The 18,922-nt window shown below is 46.7% G+C and overlaps 1 protein-coding gene across 4 annotated transcripts; it reads left to right on the top strand.

The window, feature by feature from the left end:
* Positions 1–5,143: 5,143 nt before the first annotated feature.
* On the top strand, positions 5,144–18,513 carry SLC25A25 (solute carrier family 25 member 25). 4 transcript variants are annotated; one of them, XM_054393306.1, is made up of 11 exons: positions 5,144–5,368; positions 13,696–13,822; positions 13,913–14,000; positions 14,405–14,440; positions 14,713–14,824; positions 15,500–15,658; positions 16,424–16,576; positions 16,699–16,806; positions 17,028–17,195; positions 17,604–17,754; positions 18,186–18,513. In XM_054393306.1, exons 1-11 carry the CDS (start codon positions 5,144–5,146, stop codon positions 18,368–18,370), a joined length of 1,512 nt encoding a protein of 503 aa, XP_054249281.1. In that variant the 3' UTR covers positions 18,371–18,513. The 4 variants fall into 4 exon arrangements, with proteins under 4 accessions (XP_054249281.1, XP_054249282.1, XP_054249284.1 ...); XM_054393309.1 differs by lacking the exon at positions 5,144–5,368 and adding an exon at positions 11,108–11,266; XM_054393307.1 differs by lacking the exon at positions 14,405–14,440.
* The last annotated feature ends 409 nt before the right edge of the window (positions 18,514–18,922 follow it).

Raw genomic sequence — 18,922 nt, 5'->3', positions numbered from 1 at the left:
ACAGCAGGGTTTTGGTTTTTTTTTGACATGTGTTCTGTGGGGCATTATTTAGTGACCACGTCTAGATGCCTTAGTAAGTAGTGGAAAATGGCTCCTTATCCTCATCCACATTGGATCATTAGTCAGATTACTGAGATAAGGACAGGTGAAAACCCCCAGGAGTTCAGTATGCTTATTGTTTCTTTTAATTTTTCTTAACCTGGTGATTAATCTGGCTGAATATTGAGCAGAACCTTTAAATAGCTGACAAGTGCAAATAAAATGACATCAAAGCCATGATAAGGACTTGGTCTCCTGTTTGAGAGCCCTGCAAAATAGTGATGCTGCAGTTCTGTGCTCTCTGTTGCATATATTATGCCATGATGGGAGGAGTAGGAGAGGGAGGGATGTCTTTTCTTTCAGACCTACTTGTAGCAAATGGTAAATGAGTCTTTGTTCTTGTTCATGACCTATTGCTATATTTGTCCCTCTGAATGTGGGACATGAGTGCACTTTAATGATGCCCCAGGCTCTGTCTTGGGTGGAGAAGTGTAGCTCAGATAACTGGTGTCAGTGGGGAAGGGTGGCAGATAGGTCTTAGTTTCTTTGAATCACGTATAGTGAGCTGCAGGGGAGCTTCTGGCAGTTCAAGTGGCTTACAGTGGAGAATTCTGCTATAAGAGAAATTGTTGAAATTTTTAGATCATGAGTTGTTTGGAAAGGCAAAGCTGTCTGGTATGCGAACCTGCATTGTTTAGCCCAGGGGGAAGAGGGGTGGTGTGAGAGCCTGCCTGGGCCTGGCCTGCTGGAGGGCTGTGGTTTCTCACTGTCTGTTTTCCTGGTTAACTTTCTAGTGCCACAAGACATTAACTTTATAATTTCTGAGAATTGAGGATGTCTTTTTTTCTTGGTCAGTCCCTGGTTCTTCATCTGGTATGATGCGACTGCCCTGAACAGCGAGTTCCACTGAAATGGTTGCATCTTTCCCCCTCCTTGGCCAGCTCTTGTTGTATCTGTATTTGGCACTGGCCCCCAGCTGCCTTAATATATCACCCCAAACAGCTAATCACTTCTGCCAGGGTTCCTATAACGAGGTGACCTGGGTTTCTTTGTAGTGTTCACAGAACTATGCTGTGTCACCTTAATATATTAACATAGCTGAATGTCACTTAGCTTAATTATTTAAGCAGTAGTGGCCAAGATGTTTAGATCTTACGGCATGGTGCAAGAAGCATCATGCAGGGTTAGCTTTGGCTTTCTAAAGTAGTAAACACTTGATGTGTGCTTTTTACTTTATGAAGTTACATCTGAAAAGATAAGAAATAACAGAAAGAGTTGTGGTGGCCCTTCCTGGCTGGGGCAGGCTGGCTGCTATCTCTAGGTTGCACACATGTAGGCAGCACTCCTTGGGGTGTTTCCAGGAGAGCTCCCAAAGGAGATGAGTCACTGCTGATTCCTATGGGGTCACATAAGGAACTGGAGTCACATAAGGAACTGGAGATGATGGCTGCAGTGGCAGCTCTTCTGCTCTGGAGGAGATGGGTCATTGCTCTGAGCACAGCTCCCTTCTCTCTGCCACCCTTTCTTTTCACCCTCCTCCTGCATTTTTTACGTGTTAGCTAGCTATCTGGTGATGAGACTCACATTCTTGCTGGAAAACACTGCACGTTTACTCAGAAGCCTTCTAAAAGCCATCTTAAAGCAAATGATCTGAGTCTGAATCTCTGCCTGGTACCACCAGGTTGGGAAGGGCAGGTGTCTGTCTGAAACTTGGAGTTGCAGATTCAGCAAGTATTAAGACATGGCCTGCATGATGCGTATCTTCAGAGGATTCCTTAGGTTTGTGCCTTAAAACAGAACCTCCCCCTGACAGCCTGCAGTACTGAGGAAAATATTGTTTTAATTAAGCAAAACACATAACTCTCTTGCTCCTTCCTTCCTCTTTTGTCTCCGTTTGGATGGCTTATATGACTTTATTGTCGGCTTCTCCTCTGGCTATCTAATGACTATCCGTTTCAGTGGTGTAGGACTCTGAGGCCAGCTGCCACAGGCGCCTTCTGTCCCCTGTGACTGGTATGCTGGATCAGATGCTTTCAGATCAGCCCTGGTGCTTTTCTGCTTTCAAAATCCTGGATTTGGTTCATAGAAACTGCTGGAATTGGAGGGGTGACTGTCTCCTAGCAAAGCCTAGGTTGAAAAAGCTGCTGCACTGTAGCCTAGGTGTTCATGATTTCTAGAAAAAGTGAATTTTCTTCTTTTGTGTCACTGTTCAGGCTGGACTCAGGGTATTTATTGTAGCTGTTCTTATGTGTGAACAAATGGCTTCCTGGCAGTGTTGGAAGGGTAGTACCTCCCTACAAACTCCCTATTGAGCAGTTGTCTTGCCTCCAGCTATAATCATCTTGCCATTATTAGGTTTATTATTCTGACCTAATAAAATTCCCGACTTGGTAGAAGAAATGCCCCCCTTTTTTTTTTTGTTGTTGTTAAATATGGTTAGAAAAGTTTGTTCTCAAGGAGATGCGTAGATGAGCGTGATGGCAGAATTTTTTTTACTGAGGACAAAGGCCATGTAAACGTTGCTGAGTTTCTGCTTTAATTGCACCCCAGGCATGTTATTTCTTGCACAAATTATTATTATTATTTGAGTGTGGAATCTCTGAACAAAGTAAGATGGGGTCCCTGCCATGCACACATCACTAAAGCTAATGCTTTGCAAAGAACTGTGAGCATTAGTGTCAGGTAAGATCAGCTGATTTAATGGCCATGTCCTTTTGAGTAGCAGCCCAGCTACAGCAGGCAGCTCTCATGCCCTTTCCACAGGCAGTCATGCTTTCTTGGACCTCACCCATGAGTAGCCTCAGCTGGTTATCCCATCAGAGAGCCCTGTAATTTTTGGCTGGGTTAATGAGGTTGTCAGAGGAGCACAGGAGCAAGGCAAGCTGATGTAGATGTGCGAGATGACCTCTTTTAGTGGCATTAAGCTTCAGATCAGTTCACTGCTTCTTGTGAAATGGCAGCCTTAGGCTAAGAAAAGCTGATTTTGAAGAACCATGCCCAGTTCAGAAAATCAGCTTTGTTCCTCCTCTGGCTTGAGAGCATTAGAAACTTTTAAATGTCATCTTAAAGGATCTGAATCACTCTGCTTTAGAAAGTAGTTTAACTTCTGTGCTTGCAGTTGTGATGATTGGCAGCAGCTCAAGGTAATCGAGGCACGACAAAAGTTCCAAAGCCTGTGCCTGGACTTTCACTATATCCCAACTACAACAGGGCTATGCCATTGCCTAGAGAGGGACAGAGGTTACCCCCACCCTTATGTTACTGCCCCTGAATGTTGTAGGGTTTTTTCTGTTTTGTTATTTTCTTGGTGTGTCAAGTTTTAAGGTAAAAATTTTTGTAATGTACTGTATGTAGACGACGGATTAAACAGCATTTTTTCCTTCATAAGTAACTGAAGAGTAATTGCAGAAGAATTTAATGTGATATCTTTTATGTGCTTGTCTCTCATTTTTTCCATTACTCAGATTGGTTAAAAAGAATTTCAACATTAACAAGCTCCCCAAAAGTGACGCTTCATATTCTTTCTCAAATGTATTTGGAAATTGCCTACCTAAAGCTTGCAGGCCTTCCAGGTTTTTGATTGTATTTTCATAGCCAGTATCTGTAAAACAAGTTTCCTACAGTCTGTCACTCTCAAAAGACAAAAGCTGAAAACAGAGGTCCTCTGCATACCTTGCTGTGCTACTGTGGGAGCCTTCAGTAATGGAAGATTTGATTTGTACTTATTTATCCTGCATGTTGGAAACCCCAAATTGTTCTCTTACAGAGGAAGAGTTTCATACTTTGGAAGTGAAGTGTGCAGTGCCCTCTGTCTGTGGATGCAAAAGGCAGGCGAGAATCTAGGGCTGCAAAGGAAGTTGTTGATACTTTAAAATGGAAAATGAGCCCCTGCTGTTGTACCTGCGAGATGGGTACCACCAAGGTGGGATGACTTTTCTGGGTACTGTGACAGGGAGGCTGATAGCTGCAGCCTTGCAGCCAGAGCTATGATGGAAGCATGGCATTTCTTGTGGAAATTTAGGGAATGGCCTGTGTTGTTTGTATATATTGATATATGTATTTTAGTCCTGCTTTGGCTTATCCTGCCTTGATTATTAAAGGCTCCTTCAGCCTGTTTTGACTAATCAGCAATAGTTTAACCACAGGGTATTAGATGTTGCATAGATGAATAGCCATAAATGCTGTGCAGGCGTGTCGCTGCCTTGTAAGCCAAATGGCAGGAACACAATGCCGCAGCAAAGGGCTATTGTAATGACGGATGAGAATATAATAGAGCAGGCAGAGAGGCTGCAGTTAGAGCTTAATTCAGCCATGGCTGGGAAAAGCCGGCTTCTCTCCGCAGAACCATCTGCTGCTCCAAGGAAGAGCTGCAGCCGAAACCGCCGAGCAGCCCAGAGCAGGGTACGTAGAGGCTTTGGAAGATCCTGTGCTGCCAAACTGCCTCAGGGCCATGGCTGCTGCGCTCCGGCTGCTGCCCAGCTGTCCGCCATGCCTGTACCTGCCCATTGGAGCTGTCGGGCGCGCTCCTCTGCGGGGTGCCTGCTGCTCGGCGCGCTCCCGCCCGGCTGCGCGCTGCCGCGCTCCGCGCACCGCAGTGTTGGGAGCGGGGATTGGCTGGGCGCTGCTGCAGTGGGGACGCAGCCTGGGTGTCGAGCCGCGCTGCTCGGCGGATGTGCCGTTAGGATGAGCTGGGACGCGCGGCTTAATTGGCGGCTCTGAGAAGCGTCTCTTGGAGAGGTTCATCTTTAGCGTTCCTCTTAAGCGCAGAGTCTTGGTTTCCCTGTCCAAGCAGTCTCCAAAGCTCAGAGTCTCGGCTTCGCTTGTGCTTTGTCTGTTGCCATCAGATTTCTGAGGCTCTGGTACAATGAGCTGCTTGTCAGGCCAGGCACGACTGCAGTAGCAGCAATTTCAAAAGGCAGGAAGCGTCTGCAGGAGCGGTCTGTAAAGAATCTGAGCCCGTGGAGTCGCTGGGTTGAACCTCCCGCTGGCTGCCGTGCCGATTCCCGTCTTGGGGGTGCTTGGTAGTGCAGTCACATCATCCTTGGCAGCAGGCAGCTCCTGAGCACGCAGGGTTACCTTGCCTGGGATGCTCGCTGGAGCAGCAATGCTGCAGACCCTTTGGCATTTTCTGTCTAGCTTCCTTCCCAGGGCAATATGTCAAGGTCCTGCAGATGAAAAAGAGGATGAGGCCAGAAACACCACCCCACTTCCAGGCCCCGGGGAGAAAGGGCCAAAGATGGTGGGGAAGCCACAGGACAGAGGGACTGATCCTACTGAAAGGAGACCAACTATCCTACTGGTGGTTGGACCCGCAGAGCATTTTCCAAAGGTAACGGGATATCCAGGGGCCTGAGGAGGGGCTGGCGCACATGACAGTGGAGTGTGTGGTCTGTCGGGAGTAGGGGTGTTGCAGGAGGAGTGTGCAAGTAGCTGGGGGGAGAGTGTGTGCGTATTTGGGGAGAGGCACAGGAAAAGAGCAGACTCCAATGTGAGTGCTTCCTAGAGGGGAAATGTGGGTGAACATGGAGAATGACTGTGAGGAGAGGAGGTGATCCAGCTAACCTTCCAGACATGGTGCTTGAAGGGGGGAAAATGCTGTTCAGGGGCAAGGGGGAATACAGGGTCTCGAAGGTTCCTGGGCAATTTCAAGAAGTGTAACCGAGAGGGCAGGGAATGATCATGCAGGTTCGTGGTGAGTCCCACCCCTGCACTAGAGACCAGCAAAGGATCAAATGGATCCTAAAATGTTCTGGAGTCAGTCTCCTGGTAATTTGGCAAGCCTCTGGGAAAACCAGCATGTTTTGAGCAAATGACTAACTGGCTGTATTATTTGAATGGCACAGCCCAGAAGAGAATAAAGCCTGTCCCTGGGGAGCGGGTGGCATGAGGGAAGAGACTGAAATGTGTGTGAGGATGGGAAGTTCTCAGGGGGTGGGAGAGCAGGGAGCTGGTGGGTGCGCACAATTGGTGGAGGAGAAATGGTGAGGCTTTGTCTGGGGGGAGGCAAACAAAAGCTGCTTTAATTTAGTGCTTGGGCTCCTAGCACAGTGCTGGCTGACTGCAATTCTGATTTAGTTTCGTTGGGGAGGGAATCCTGCCCATCTTTCCTGAGGCTGGTGCAGTCAGCCCCGACTATATGTGGTTTAACACCAAGGGTGTGACCTGGGATTAGGGGAGAAGGAGTCAGGCATGACCCCTTGAGTGATGGGAGTTTGGGATAGTAGTGAAAGGCTGCAGCAGGGGTAGGGGTGCATGACTTGCAGGATCCAGCTTATTTGAGAGAGAATCAGGCATGGTTGTTGCTGTAAGCTTTCTCTCTAAAATGGGGGATGAACAGGTTTAAATTGTAGAGGGGATTAATATCTGTGCTGTTGCTGATTTGAATGGAAATAGGCCGGGCAGCTTTTCATGTTCCAGGGAGCCGAAGCCACTCCCTGCTTGGATCACACTGAAAAATGTGCAAGGACTTTTGCCTTCCTCCTTGTGGTTAGCAGTTAGCATTCTGCATGCTCTTCAAAGAGAGGAGCCTGCACATTTTGAGAAGAGGAGGACTTTTGTGCATAGAGGGTGAAGGAGGACAGAGGCTGGGAACTCGAGGTTTTGTGATGAAAATCATCATGGAGTAGAGCTGAAAATCTCTGGTATCATTCAGGGAACAATGGCCCCTCAGTCAGGGAGAGTCCATCTGTTCACACCTGCAAATGAAGCCTTCTCTGAAAGCTGATATTGATCTTCTCTATCCAGTGTGACCCTGGGAAGTTGTGCTGCATAGAAACCCTAAAATTGGCTAATGGAGAAATACCTAGAGGATAAGGATGTGGTAAAATGGAGTTATTGCAGCTTAGGAAGTAACTGCCCATATGCTAGGTGGTTGTGACTGTGTAATTTTAGCTTGCCCTGATTGTAAAGTAAAAGACAATGTAAAGCTCTTCTGCTGAGGATTATGCAGATATGTTTTACCTTGCAATTGAGGCTGGCAAACGCTGCAGCCAGCTGTTGTGGCTCAGCTGATGGACAGTAACTTGTTAAGCTGCAATGACTTGTTTGTGCTCCATCAGATATCTGTGTTCTAATTACCTGTCTGAAGGAGAAGTGTTGCAAAAACCCTGGTACAGCCTTAGGGATAGATTATAAACCTCTGCAAGCAAACAGCATTATTTGGTGTTCAAAGAAAATACGGGGGGCACACAGCTTTTGCTCACTGATGTTTTGTGACCTTGGGAGAAGTGTCTTGACTGGTATGTCACTTTGTTTGCTAAAAGCACTTGTAATTTACTCATTTGCTAAAAATACACAAAATATTAGCCCACTGCTAGTAAGGAATTGACAAGTATCAATAAACTTGACCAGATGTGTTTCCTAGCCCTGCCCCTTTGGTCTTCACCTTGTCATTGGTGTGTTTCTGTTCAGCTACTTGCCTGAAGGTAATGATTTCAACATGAGGCTGTTTCTGCAAATGTGGGAGAAAATACAGTTTGCAAAGGTGATGTGTTGGCCCCTGGGTGTGTTTTCACAGGAGAGAGGTAGGATCTGCCCCTGATGTCACCATCTGGACTTGTAACTTTGGATCTGTGTGTTGTCAGCAGAACAGATGACCTTTCCTGGTTACCTTTATGTCCAATACCTCTCAGTGTTGTCTGCCTACTTGGATCTGTGTGTCGTCAGTGGAACAGGTCACCTTTCCTGTTGTTTGCCTTTCTCTATCCTTCCCCTTGTACAGCCTTGGCTCTTCATTCTGCTGGGGTCTCTTAAATGATTAACTCCCCTCTTTCATACACTTTCCACTTGTTATTTTGTGTGTTGAGAGGACTTTCTGTACTGTACAATTAATTATAAGCTAGTTTCTAGAAATAAAAAAATATCAAGTCAGCAGAAGCTAGTGAAAACTGGGAGCTGTAGTGCTCTGGCCCATGGTGTACTTGTCTAGCAAGCTCTTTTGCCTGGGAAGGAGGATGTTAGTTATGTAGCTGTGATGCTCACTGGCACTTGGTATTTTTAGAGACTTTTTTTTTTTTTTTTTTTTTTACCAACTAAATTCAAAATTAAACAGCATACTTTCCTGTTCCTTGTATGGCTGCATTCTCCCTTTCTTTGGGAGGTACCTTCTGGAAGTGATGTACTGAAGTGGTGATGAAGCAGATGCCTGGAAGGATACAAATGACTTGGAGTGTTGGAATGTCGACGTATTCAAACTGGTACCTTGTGCAGCATTTAAGTAAGACCCAAATCCTATAAATAGTTTGCAGCTTTCTTGATGGCAAGCAAAGTGAGCCTTCTGTGGAAGGCTCCAAGGGAGCCTCTGGACTCACTAGTTGGATCTAGTGCTTCCCTTAGCAGAGGAGAGGGTATTGGGTAGGCTGGCTTCACATCAGCCACAGACGTATAGGTCCAACTCTGGCTTCACTGGCAAAAATGGTAGATGGAAGAAGTATCAGGGGAGGATTGATACTGACTTTATCAGACTTTATTTGGAGCTCTGTGCCCTGTCCTTGGTTGGATCAGGAATAGACCGTGTTAATGAGGGATGTACTGTCCATAGCTCATGTCTGAAGCCCTGGGGTGGGTGTGATGCTGTCAGAAGGGGCTGGGGGAGTGGAGCCAGCTCTGTGCTGAGACTTGGGCAGTGATCCCATACTGTGTTCCAGCAGCCAAGGTTGCAGTCAGCTCTGGAGGGGGTTCAGTTCTTCTAAGTTTACCAGGATTTTTTACGTGAAATCTAAAACCTTCTAAATGCTTATTTAAGTTCCTTTTGTCATTATAACCAGAATTGCTGGTATAAACTTCATTCATAATCTGTCTCTCCTTCTTAGCTTGCTGTCCTGTAATTAATACCCTGATTAAGATCAGCTTTCTTAGCCTCATTACCTTTCTCCTTTTCTCTGACGTAGGTAGTAGGGCTTTTTTTCCTAAAATGTGCAGATTTTGCCTGTTGTCTCTAGCTGCCAGCTCCAGAGTTTATTAGGAGGATCTGCATCATGTTGGCATAGCAACTGAGCTGCCAAGCAGCTATAACAGTGATGCTTGGCAACTCGTGGGAAGGACTGTGGAGGATCTTAAGGCTTGGTGGGGCAAACCTGAATTACATTTGTTCACTTACTATCTGGAGCTAGGAAGAGAGCTGCCCATCTTGGTCAGGCTGCTGCAAAGGTGTTTGCTTTTGGCCTGTGGCCTGTGTAGCATTTCAGGTTCTGCTTACAGCGAGTCTGGACTTGGTGGGAAGGTTGGGGTGTGCTGCTGGCATGCATGTAGTGAGCTGCTGCAGCTGATCTTTAAGAGGATCTGGAGTCGCTGAGAAGATCCTGTTTTCGTGCAGAGAGACGTCAGCAGGGAGTAGGTTAAGCCTGGTTAGGTAACAAGGCAGTAGTGCCATGGTAGGTGAGGTGCCAGGGGGAAGGGGATAGGAAGCTGTCTCAGGTCACGGTTCTAAAGGGTACTGACTTGCTGCGAGTTGTGATCTATTAAGCTTTCAAAAAAATCCTTGAAATCAAGCCCCAGATTAAATATTCCCAATTTGTGTGATTGACATGCAGCTCCACACACAGTTTATTACAGACCTTGGCTTTCCTTTAAATACCACAGTAAAGACATAAAGGCCCCCTGTGCATCCGAGGAGGGGAGTGCTTGCTGGACTTTGCACTGGCCAGGCAGTCTGATTAAAGAGAGCAAACAGGAAAATAGTGCTGTGTCTGCGGTGCTGGGGAAGGCTGTTAGCTGGCTGGTTTAAACCCGTGTAGCAAACACTGTTTTACTTCAAGTGCAGGCAGGATTATAGTGTTTTAGTTATTGGCTGTGGGGTTTTGCATCATGCCTGTGTGATAGTTTCTCTTTGGCAAATTTCAAGACTATAACTTCATTTTAAAATTAATGTTGATTCTACAGAGTCTCTACAGAGTAGCATTGTTACCTGCTGCACTTCTTACTCTCACTTCAGTGCCTAGGTGTTTTCCCATGCATCAAACTCCACTAAATGGTCAGAAGCCTGTAATTATGCCCACATAAATGATATGTGTACCACACTCGCTCTTCAGCCTGGCTAGCTCCTGATGAAAGCTCAGGAACTCCCTTACAAAGTGGTTAAATTGTAAACGGTAGAAACTGGAAAATGTTGTTCTGCCCAGGCCACTTCTCGTTCTAGCACATATCTCTCTGCAATGTTTAATTGTAGTTGGAAGAGAAGGGAAAACTATTAAGCTGATGTAACTGCTGTGGTTGCTTAGCTGGGAGGCTTTGAAGCAGCTGGGTCTGTTTTGTAGCCTGCCCTTGATTTTTGATGGTTTTCTGGGTATTTGGCACAATAGCAAAGCTTCTCTACAGGCTTTAGTGCTGCCTGTATTAGTACTTGTAGAGTGCTGCAGAGGAGACAAATGTTGGTGAGCAGGGGTTGTCTGTGCCTAGCTGGCACAAGTATGTTTGGGAGAACTTGTAACCAAAGCCAATGAACTCTGGCATGGCAAAGTAACCTTATAAAAGTGGAATCTCAAGGCTTGTGCTTAAGCTGGATATCCCAAACATGTATGAAAACAGCAAGTGGCTGGCATCCTGCTCGTACTGTGTTCTGGAGGAAGAATTTTTGGGAAGAGGAAGACAATGACAATCGTCCTGTGTTGTGGGTGGGAAAGGTTGTGATGAAGACTGGTCCCTACTGTGCTGCACGTGTAAATCCCCAGATCAATGAGAACAGGATCAGAAAGGGCTGATCTGATCTAGGAACAGCAAGTGAGCTGTCTCGGACCTTGGCCAAAGCCTCTTGGGTTAAAAAACACACCCAGTAAGAGTTAACTTGTGGTGAGCGTGATGTAAGAGCTGTGGGCATAATGGGAGTCTGGTGTTGAGCAATGGGAGTAGCTCACATGCTTCCTCCTGATCTGCTCCCTGGGTGGGACTTCACAACCACCACTTGCCTTTTAAGTAGAAGGGCAGGACTTGTAGAGCCAATCCCACCCGAGCCCTATTTGCTCATAGGCATGTGTCATGAGACTTGCTGGCATTTCCTTTCCACTACGCACTGAAATCAGCTCCGGGGAATTGCTCAGTCCTACTTCCCTTGCCGGTCAGTCTGAGCTCAGAGATGCTCTGCCTCTGTCTGTATGTGCCAGCTTTCGGGGAGTCGCAGACGGAGTTTCAGTACTTTGAGTCGAAGGGGCTGCCTGCTGAACTCAAATCCATCTTCCGACTCAGCCTCTTCATTCCTTCCCAGGAGTTCTCCACCTACCGCCAGTGGAAGCAGGTATGACCCCGAAGGAGGACGTGAGCTGTGGAGGGCTGGTTCCCAATGCCCCGAGTGGCTGGTTGGAGGGGAGAAGGTCGTGATGGCTCTGCTGTATAGCTGGGTACAGCACGGGCATGCTTCTCTTGACCTTGGCAGGGATTGCCAAAGCAGCGTGGAGTGGATATTTCTCTTCTTACTTCTTTTGGCTTGAATCTGATGAGATCTCAGTGCCTCTAAGACTGAACCAGGTGACCTGTATAGAAAAAGGGGGTTTCCATTCTATAGATTCCTATGCTTTAAGTGGGCTGCTCAAATAGGTTTCACATCCTCTTCCCTTTCCTTCCCCTTGCACTCTTCTTCCTACCCTGCCGCTCTTGGGAGATGAGTAATCTGATGACAGCTCCTCAAGCCAGCATGGGGCTCTCCCCAGTACAGGGAGGGGTTGGCAGCAGTAGGTGGGCTGAGCAAGGCAGGCTGTGCAGGAGCATTTCCCTTTGCTGCAGAAGGGAGATGCACTGAATCTGGGGAGCACTCTCAACTGCTTTTTATCAACCACAACCCACCCTTCCTTCGTCTTGCTGCTACCAGCATGATTTTCATGACCAGGCTGTCAAGGGCACAGACAGCTTATTACTGACCACAAGTGGGGGTTGTAGTGAACTTAGAGGTGTGTGGGGTCCCAAAGCATGCTGCAGGCACAGCTGCAGGTGACCATAGAAACGTCTGCAGCCAGCAGAGCAGGGCATGAACAGTTCTGTCTAGGGAGTTTTTATATTTGCTGGTAAAAGCGAAGAGCTGCAGGCAGATGGTTGTTCATCTCTCTGGAGAAGATGCTGGGAGCTTGGCTTTCTCACCCTTCACACACGTTGGAGGTTACTGGTCAACAGGCTTGCGGCGTTTTTGCTTTGTGGTCATGGAGGAGCTCTGTGGTCATGGAGGAAAGCCAGTGGAGAAAGGCAGCTTTGATTACCTGCAGTCTGTGATCTCTGACTGCACATCTCTGCAGTTGTTGTCCTGAGAGGACAGGAGCAGTTGCAGAGTCACATCTCACTTACAGTGCCTCTGAATTATTCCTGCCTGTCAACTGGTTGGGGGTTGCCAGTCGGAGGGAAGCCCTGATTCAGCTGTTGAAGGCCAGTCCAGTGACATGTGAGAAGTGTTGGTCTATCTTTAGCCTGCAAGTTGAATGTGGGGTCATAGCTGAACTTTACAACAGTCATTTGATAAATGGCAGGTTGAGAATACTGGGCATACCTCAAAGGTCAGGGCAGCTGGGACAACACTTTCTTATTTAAGGTTCATGAAACGATTAGGAATAATCCTCATGGCATTAGGACTAGTGACAGGACTTGGTGAGGTGAGAGAGAGTGGATTTTAATAGTGAAGTATTTAGTAGTGAACTCATTTAAAGTGGCATTGAAACAAAGACTTAAGGCTTATGAAGGTGACAGGACAAAGTATCACAATAAGCCTATTGCCTTATTGAAGAAAATATTGATGAGCAGAGGGCCAGCCTAGTGTTTGCTCCCAGATCAGAGCTTCCTTAACACTCTGCCTGCTGTTCATAGAAGTGTTATAAGAATTAGACCAAAAGCTTAGGTGGTGCAGTAGACTGAATCACACTTCATTTAGTGTTGCTCACAGATTCATGTTGACAAAGACTTACAGGCTGTCAAAGAGGGACTCCCTGAGCCACATTCCTGCAGTCTGGACATCACCTCTTCTGGCAACAAGTAGCCATGTGCCCTTAGAACAGTCCATCTGCTCTTGCTCCATGCTGGAGTGAATTAATGAGTTTGCCTTGTCGTAAATGGCACAGAGTCTGATCTTGATTTTGGCTTTGTCCCACTAAGAACATTTTCTTGTTCTATATGCATCTCATGGAAACTGGTATAATTAAAGCACATAGCTCTAGGGTGCCTAAACCAGTTCGTAGGGGTTTTTATCTTTGTCTGTGTCCATTAAAGCTGGACAGGCTTTTTCTGGTTGGAGTTAGTTATTGCTGGAGGGAGCTTACTTCTCTGAGAATCATAGTAGGCATGAAATTCCTTCTCTTGGTCAGGTTTTTTAATTACCTGAAGTTTTGTGATTCACTTCTTAGGCAAATCTCTTGCCTCATACTTAGTTTAAGAACCTCCACAGGGCCTTTGTAAGGTGTCAATCAAGACAAAGGGCTGAGATTAGACACATGATACTCTCAGTATATCCCTGATAAAAGCATGAAGCATTTCAGCTGTGTAACTAAATTTGGGAGACAGTTGCCTGGAATCAGGTGACTTTTCTACACTACTGCTTTGTTCAAAGGGGGAGTTATCAGAAATCTGTTGGCTACGTTCTAGAGAAAAGTCAAAGTTGTGTAGGAGGTGATCTTCAAATATCATAGAAGGGGCAGATCTACCTGAATGAACAAAGAAACTTACAGGCTTTGATTGGTTTTTCTTGATCAGAAAATTGTGAAGGCTGGAGACAAGGACTTGGATGGACAGCTGGATTTTGAGGAATTTGTTCACTATCTCCAAGATCATGAAAAAAAGCTGAGACTGGTCTTCAAGAGTTTGGATAAGAAGAATGATGGTAAACACATTTCTCATGCTCATGAGTAGACTGCTGCATGCATTGGCGTTTGTAATTCATGTGCTTGAGCTCTCTGGCTTACCTTGGCAGGCCGCATTGATGCCCAGGAGATTGTGCAGTCTCTTCGGGACCTGGGAGTCAAGATCTCTGAACAGCAGGCTGAGAAAATACTGAAGAGGTGAGGATTCAGCTGGTTCTTCTGTTTTACCATTGAGGGGGTTAGAAGGGAATGTAGGGACATGGAACCCATCGCCTCTTTCTACCCTGTACACACTTTCCAGAGACTTCAGCTACTCCCTTTTTGCCTGTTACTCCTTGTTTTGCATTGTGGAGGATTATTGTCAGACTCTTTTCCTGACCTATTGTGGGGTAGTGCTTGCACCTGAGTTGATATGCATCCCTGTTGTGACTGTCCTGCTGCCCTGAGCTTGTTGCTTTGGAGAGGGATTGTGCAGTTGCTCTTTGGAAGTGCTGAGTGCTTTATGCATGTGGCACTAACACATTAACAACCACTTATTTGTGCTGTTTTTTCCTCTTTCTTTCCTCTGCTACCTTCCCTCTGTCTGTTTGCCTCTGTGTCAGAATAAGGACGGGACACTTCTGGGGTCCTGTCACCTAGTAAGTATGACTTCTCCCTTCAGTGTCAGTTATGTCCTTAAGTTTGGTAGGAGGAGGGTGTAAAGGGGAGAGAGGGGAGGAAAAAGGGAGCCCACTTTTACCTCTGCAGTGTGTGGTGAATAGAAGATTTCCCAGCTTTGTCTTGTGTCTCTTTAGAAGTCTTTTGGTAGTTGCTTTGCAAAGCTTTTTTTTGGTGCATAGTCAAAGGGAAGGGGAGAAGGAATTTGTCTCCTTGTGGGAGTCTGTGCTTATCTAGTGATAAATCTTTTTAGCATGGATAAAAATGGGACAATGACAATTGATTGGAATGAGTGGCGAGACTATCACCTGCTGCACCCAGTGGAGAACATTCCTGAAATCATCCTCTACTGGAAGCACTCAACGGTAAGAAATGGCTCCTCTGCATCAGGTCTTGGTCTTCTCAGGCTCCTGACTGCCAGGAGCTGCTATCAGCAGTCCCTATCTTTCTCTTCATGGTTCAATGGCTGTCTTGTAGCCCTAGAAGCCAAATCACTTCCTGTCCTGTTATCTTGCCATCTATCACTTTTGCAGGAAGATGAAAGTTCACTTGACTCACACCTCTGAGAGCTTGTACCAGTGGCCAGCCCCTGCTGGTGCAGGACCTGTTAAGACTAGAAACTGATTTGACAGGCAGCCATCCTTCCTGGAGATATTTCAGTGTGTGAAAATAGCACAAAACAAGATTAGACTGGCTGCCAGCTTGAAAGGTTCCAGAGAAGTCCAGCTCTTTCACCATGCCACTGCCAGCAGTTGGTCATTTTGTTTCTTTCTATCAGCCACAGTACTTCAATGCAGACAAACGTTCAACAGCTGCCAGCTTCTTGCACAGAGGTCTCTGAATGTGAAGTTTCCCCAGGTGACATGTTACAGCAGTGGCAGTTCTGTGAGCCAGGCACAGCAGTTAATGGCTGTAAATAAGCTGCTGATTTGGAATAAGCATATCCAGTACTTCAGCGCTTAGCACTGATACAGAGCAATAAAACTTCAGAACATCATCAATAGCTGATGCAACATTTCTCAACACCTTCTACTTTGCAGATCTTTGATGTAGGAGAGAATTTGACTGTCCCGGATGAGTTCACAGTGGAAGAGAGGCAGACAGGGATGTGGTGGAGACATCTGGTTGCAGGTGGAGGTGCAGGTGCCGTGTCCAGAACCTGTACAGCTCCCTTGGACCGCTTGAAAGTGCTCATGCAGGTATGATGGAGCAGTTCCAGTTCACATACCCAAGCAGATTCCTCTCTTATTTTTGGATGCCCAGGAGATGGTAACGTTCATCCACACAGCACAGCACTGTGGCCAGGATTAATCTCATTGTTCTTCTGTTGCTATTTTGGAAAGCTTTTGGGGGTTACTTAAATGATCCAAGTCATCTTATGAAGTTATTCTTCACTGACCTGAAAAAATACAGAGAATCTTGTGGGAGGTAGACATGTGAAAACTTACTGGCTAGGGAGCATTGTGGTCTAGAGCACTGGCAAACTTGGGGTTTGGTGAAACAGGTTCAAGTGGTGTTTTCATGGGAGTCACCGAGGCCACAAGAGCTGAGGTGGTTTTGGTGCTCAGCTAGTGGAGCTGGTACTCAGTGTAAGTATTGCCAGTGTTAGAAAGGAGTTAGAAGAACTTGATTTTGGCCTGGTCTGTCACTGTACCTGCTCCTGAGCCAGCTGAGATGCTTACCCTGGGTAGCTGATCCTACAGTAGGTATAGGGTGGGGGTTTTCCTATGTAGCCTTTCCTCTGATTTCAAAGGGAGGTATTGATTAGATTCATTAGTTCACATTAGACTTTGCAAAAGAGAAAAGAAGGTTTCCTAATGTGGAAGTTATCTGGAAGGGGATTAAAGCCTTGGCAGATCTCTGGGCAAATAAAAAAAGCGCCCTTTTGTCCCTGGATTATGGAAAAACGTAGCACTGGCGTAATTGTGGCTGGAACTGATCCAAGCTGGCTTGCTCTCTCCCAGGTTCATGCCTCCCGCAGTAACAACATGTGCATCATCGGTGGCTTTACTCAAATGATCCGAGAGGGTGGCACACGGTCGCTGTGGCGAGGGAACGGCATCAATGTGTTGAAGATTGCACCAGAATCTGCCATCAAGTTCATGGCCTATGAGCAGGTGAGTCAAAAGACGCAGACAAGTCTGGCTGCAGAAGGGTTGACAGAAGGACAAGCTGATGGAAAAAAGGTGGCTGAGATAAGTCGTTGAGCCTCAACGTTTGTCTGCTTTGGCTCCTGCAGATCAAGCGCTTCATTGGCACGGACCAGGAGATGCTGAGGATCCATGAGCGACTCTTAGCTGGGTCTCTGGCGGGGGCAATTGCACAGAGCAGCATCTACCCGATGGAGGTGAGGCAGGTGGCTGATGGTCCAGCCCATGAGGGTCATGGCAAGGGGCTGAGGTGGGAAACTGGGGGTAGAACACCAGTTCTTGAAGGTGCTATCAGGTACCACTTGCATGGCACTTGCTGTAGTCCTGACTGTCGTGCTCTTGGGAATGACATTGTCTGTAGGTTTTTCTTCTGTTGATTCTCCTGTAGGTCTTCATGGTGTTTATGTTTGTCTTCTAGGTTCTGAAAACACGGATGGCTCTAAGGAAGACAGGACAGTATTCAGGCATGTTGGATTGTGCCAAAAACATCCTTTCAAAGGAAGGAATGGCTGCTTTCTACAAAGGCTACATCCCCAACATGCTAGGAATCATTCCGTATGCTGGTATTGACCTGGCAGTCTATGAGGTATGAAGCCTGTAACCTATTCTAGGGCTGTGCTGCTGGTGTAGCTTAAAATCCTATAGTAACTGACATGCCTGACAGTAATAGTGATTTTTCAAAGCTTTATTTGTGAGCCTTATGGGGCACCCAAAATGGCCTAAAGAGAATCCAATACAAGGATTCTCCTTTCTTAGTCAACGTCGAGCATAGTCCCTCATTTCTCTTTGTTAATGAGAAAACTGCAGCAGGAAATTACAGAAGGGATTTTTCCCCAGGAGTTACAGTAGCAGTAGCTCAAAGAGATCTGAGAAGCCTGCTGCTTCCTGCTGAAGTTGCACATAGCTTTCTGGGCCTCCATGCTAGGTCTTTCATGTAAAGTGATAACTCTTTTGATTGCCTCTGCACTGCTGACTTCTGGCTTGTTCCTTACAGACACTAAAAAATACCTGGCTGCAGCGCTATGCTGTCAACAGTGCTGACCCTGGAGTCTTTGTTCTGTTGGCTTGTGGTACCATCTCCAGTACCTGTGGACAGCTTGCTAGTTACCCACTGGCTCTTGTGAGGACACGCATGCAGGCCCAAGGTGAGAACTTCAGTGAGCTGTGGGAGCTCCTGTCATGGTCTCTGAGCAGGGTAAAGGTCCTTTCATTGGTACACATTGCAACAGCTGCCTCCACTGGCCTGTGCTGCCGAGCAGTGGGCTGTTTGCTGTGCTGCAAGAGGACAAAGGACTTTGTGCTGCTCTCAGCGTCTGGGGCCAAGCAGCTCCAGGACAGAGGTTCTGTTTTGCGCAGAAGTTGTGGGCTAAGGGTGTCTGCAGACCAGTTTGGGAAAATGGGTGTGATGTGCTGCATGGCTATGATGTACAGCACAGCCATGGCTTGCTGAGAAGTTAGATGCTGTCCCTTATGAAGTGTCTTTGCACATGAATCAGACCTGCTTTGTGAGACAGATGTCACCTTAGTGTTTTCACCCCATGGGCTGCCTTATTTATTGTGGCTTTTCCTATTGCAGCTTCAGTGGAAGGGGCTCCTGAAGTGACCATGAGGGGACTGTTCAAACACATCCTGAAGACAGAAGGAGCATTTGGTCTTTACCGGGGTCTGGCACCGAACTTTATGAAGGTGATCCCAGCTGTAAGCATCAGCTATGTGGTTTATGAAAACTTGAAGATGACTCTGGGTGTGGAGTCACGGTGACCAGGAGATGCTGAAGACCTGGAACTCTGAAATCTTGGGGTGCAATCCCAAGACGTACAGCCATCTCTCATTCTGTGAATGTGTTGACACTAAGCTGACTAAGCAAAGCTGTGAAATCTTCAGATTGTTTGTGAGTCAGTAAGGGGGAGGGGAGGATCTGGTGTCCTTTGCCATCTTGCTACTCGGAGCTCCACATAAACCATCACATGGTCCTTTTTGTTGGGCCTTTTGGGAGACCAAGAAGTGAACTCCTGGGAGAGTTTTAAGGCAAGAGCTGCCGAGGTCAGTTCCCAGCAGTATGGCAGAGTAGCAGAGGTTTGGGTAACAGGTCTGCTTTCAGCATGTTGTGTGTGCAGAGCTGTTTGCCTGCAGATGAGCACCTTCTGACTTGCTGAAAGAGCTTCTTTTTCCATTCAAAGAGCTTCTTTTTCCATTCAGTTGTTGAAATTTGTACAAACCTTGTGTAGGAGCTGCTGCCACACCAGGCTTGTTGTTATGTTTACATATGTTCCTTTGGGTAGGAGACATTCATGTTCTGCTTCCAAGACTTGA

This window comes from Indicator indicator, chromosome 28 (genome assembly GCF_027791375.1).
Source record: "Indicator indicator isolate 239-I01 chromosome 28, UM_Iind_1.1, whole genome shotgun sequence".
Taxonomy (NCBI): domain Eukaryota; kingdom Metazoa; phylum Chordata; class Aves; order Piciformes; family Indicatoridae; genus Indicator; species Indicator indicator.
Note: the sequence above shows the minus strand (reverse complement) of the source record. Positions and strands in the feature narration are given on the sequence as shown.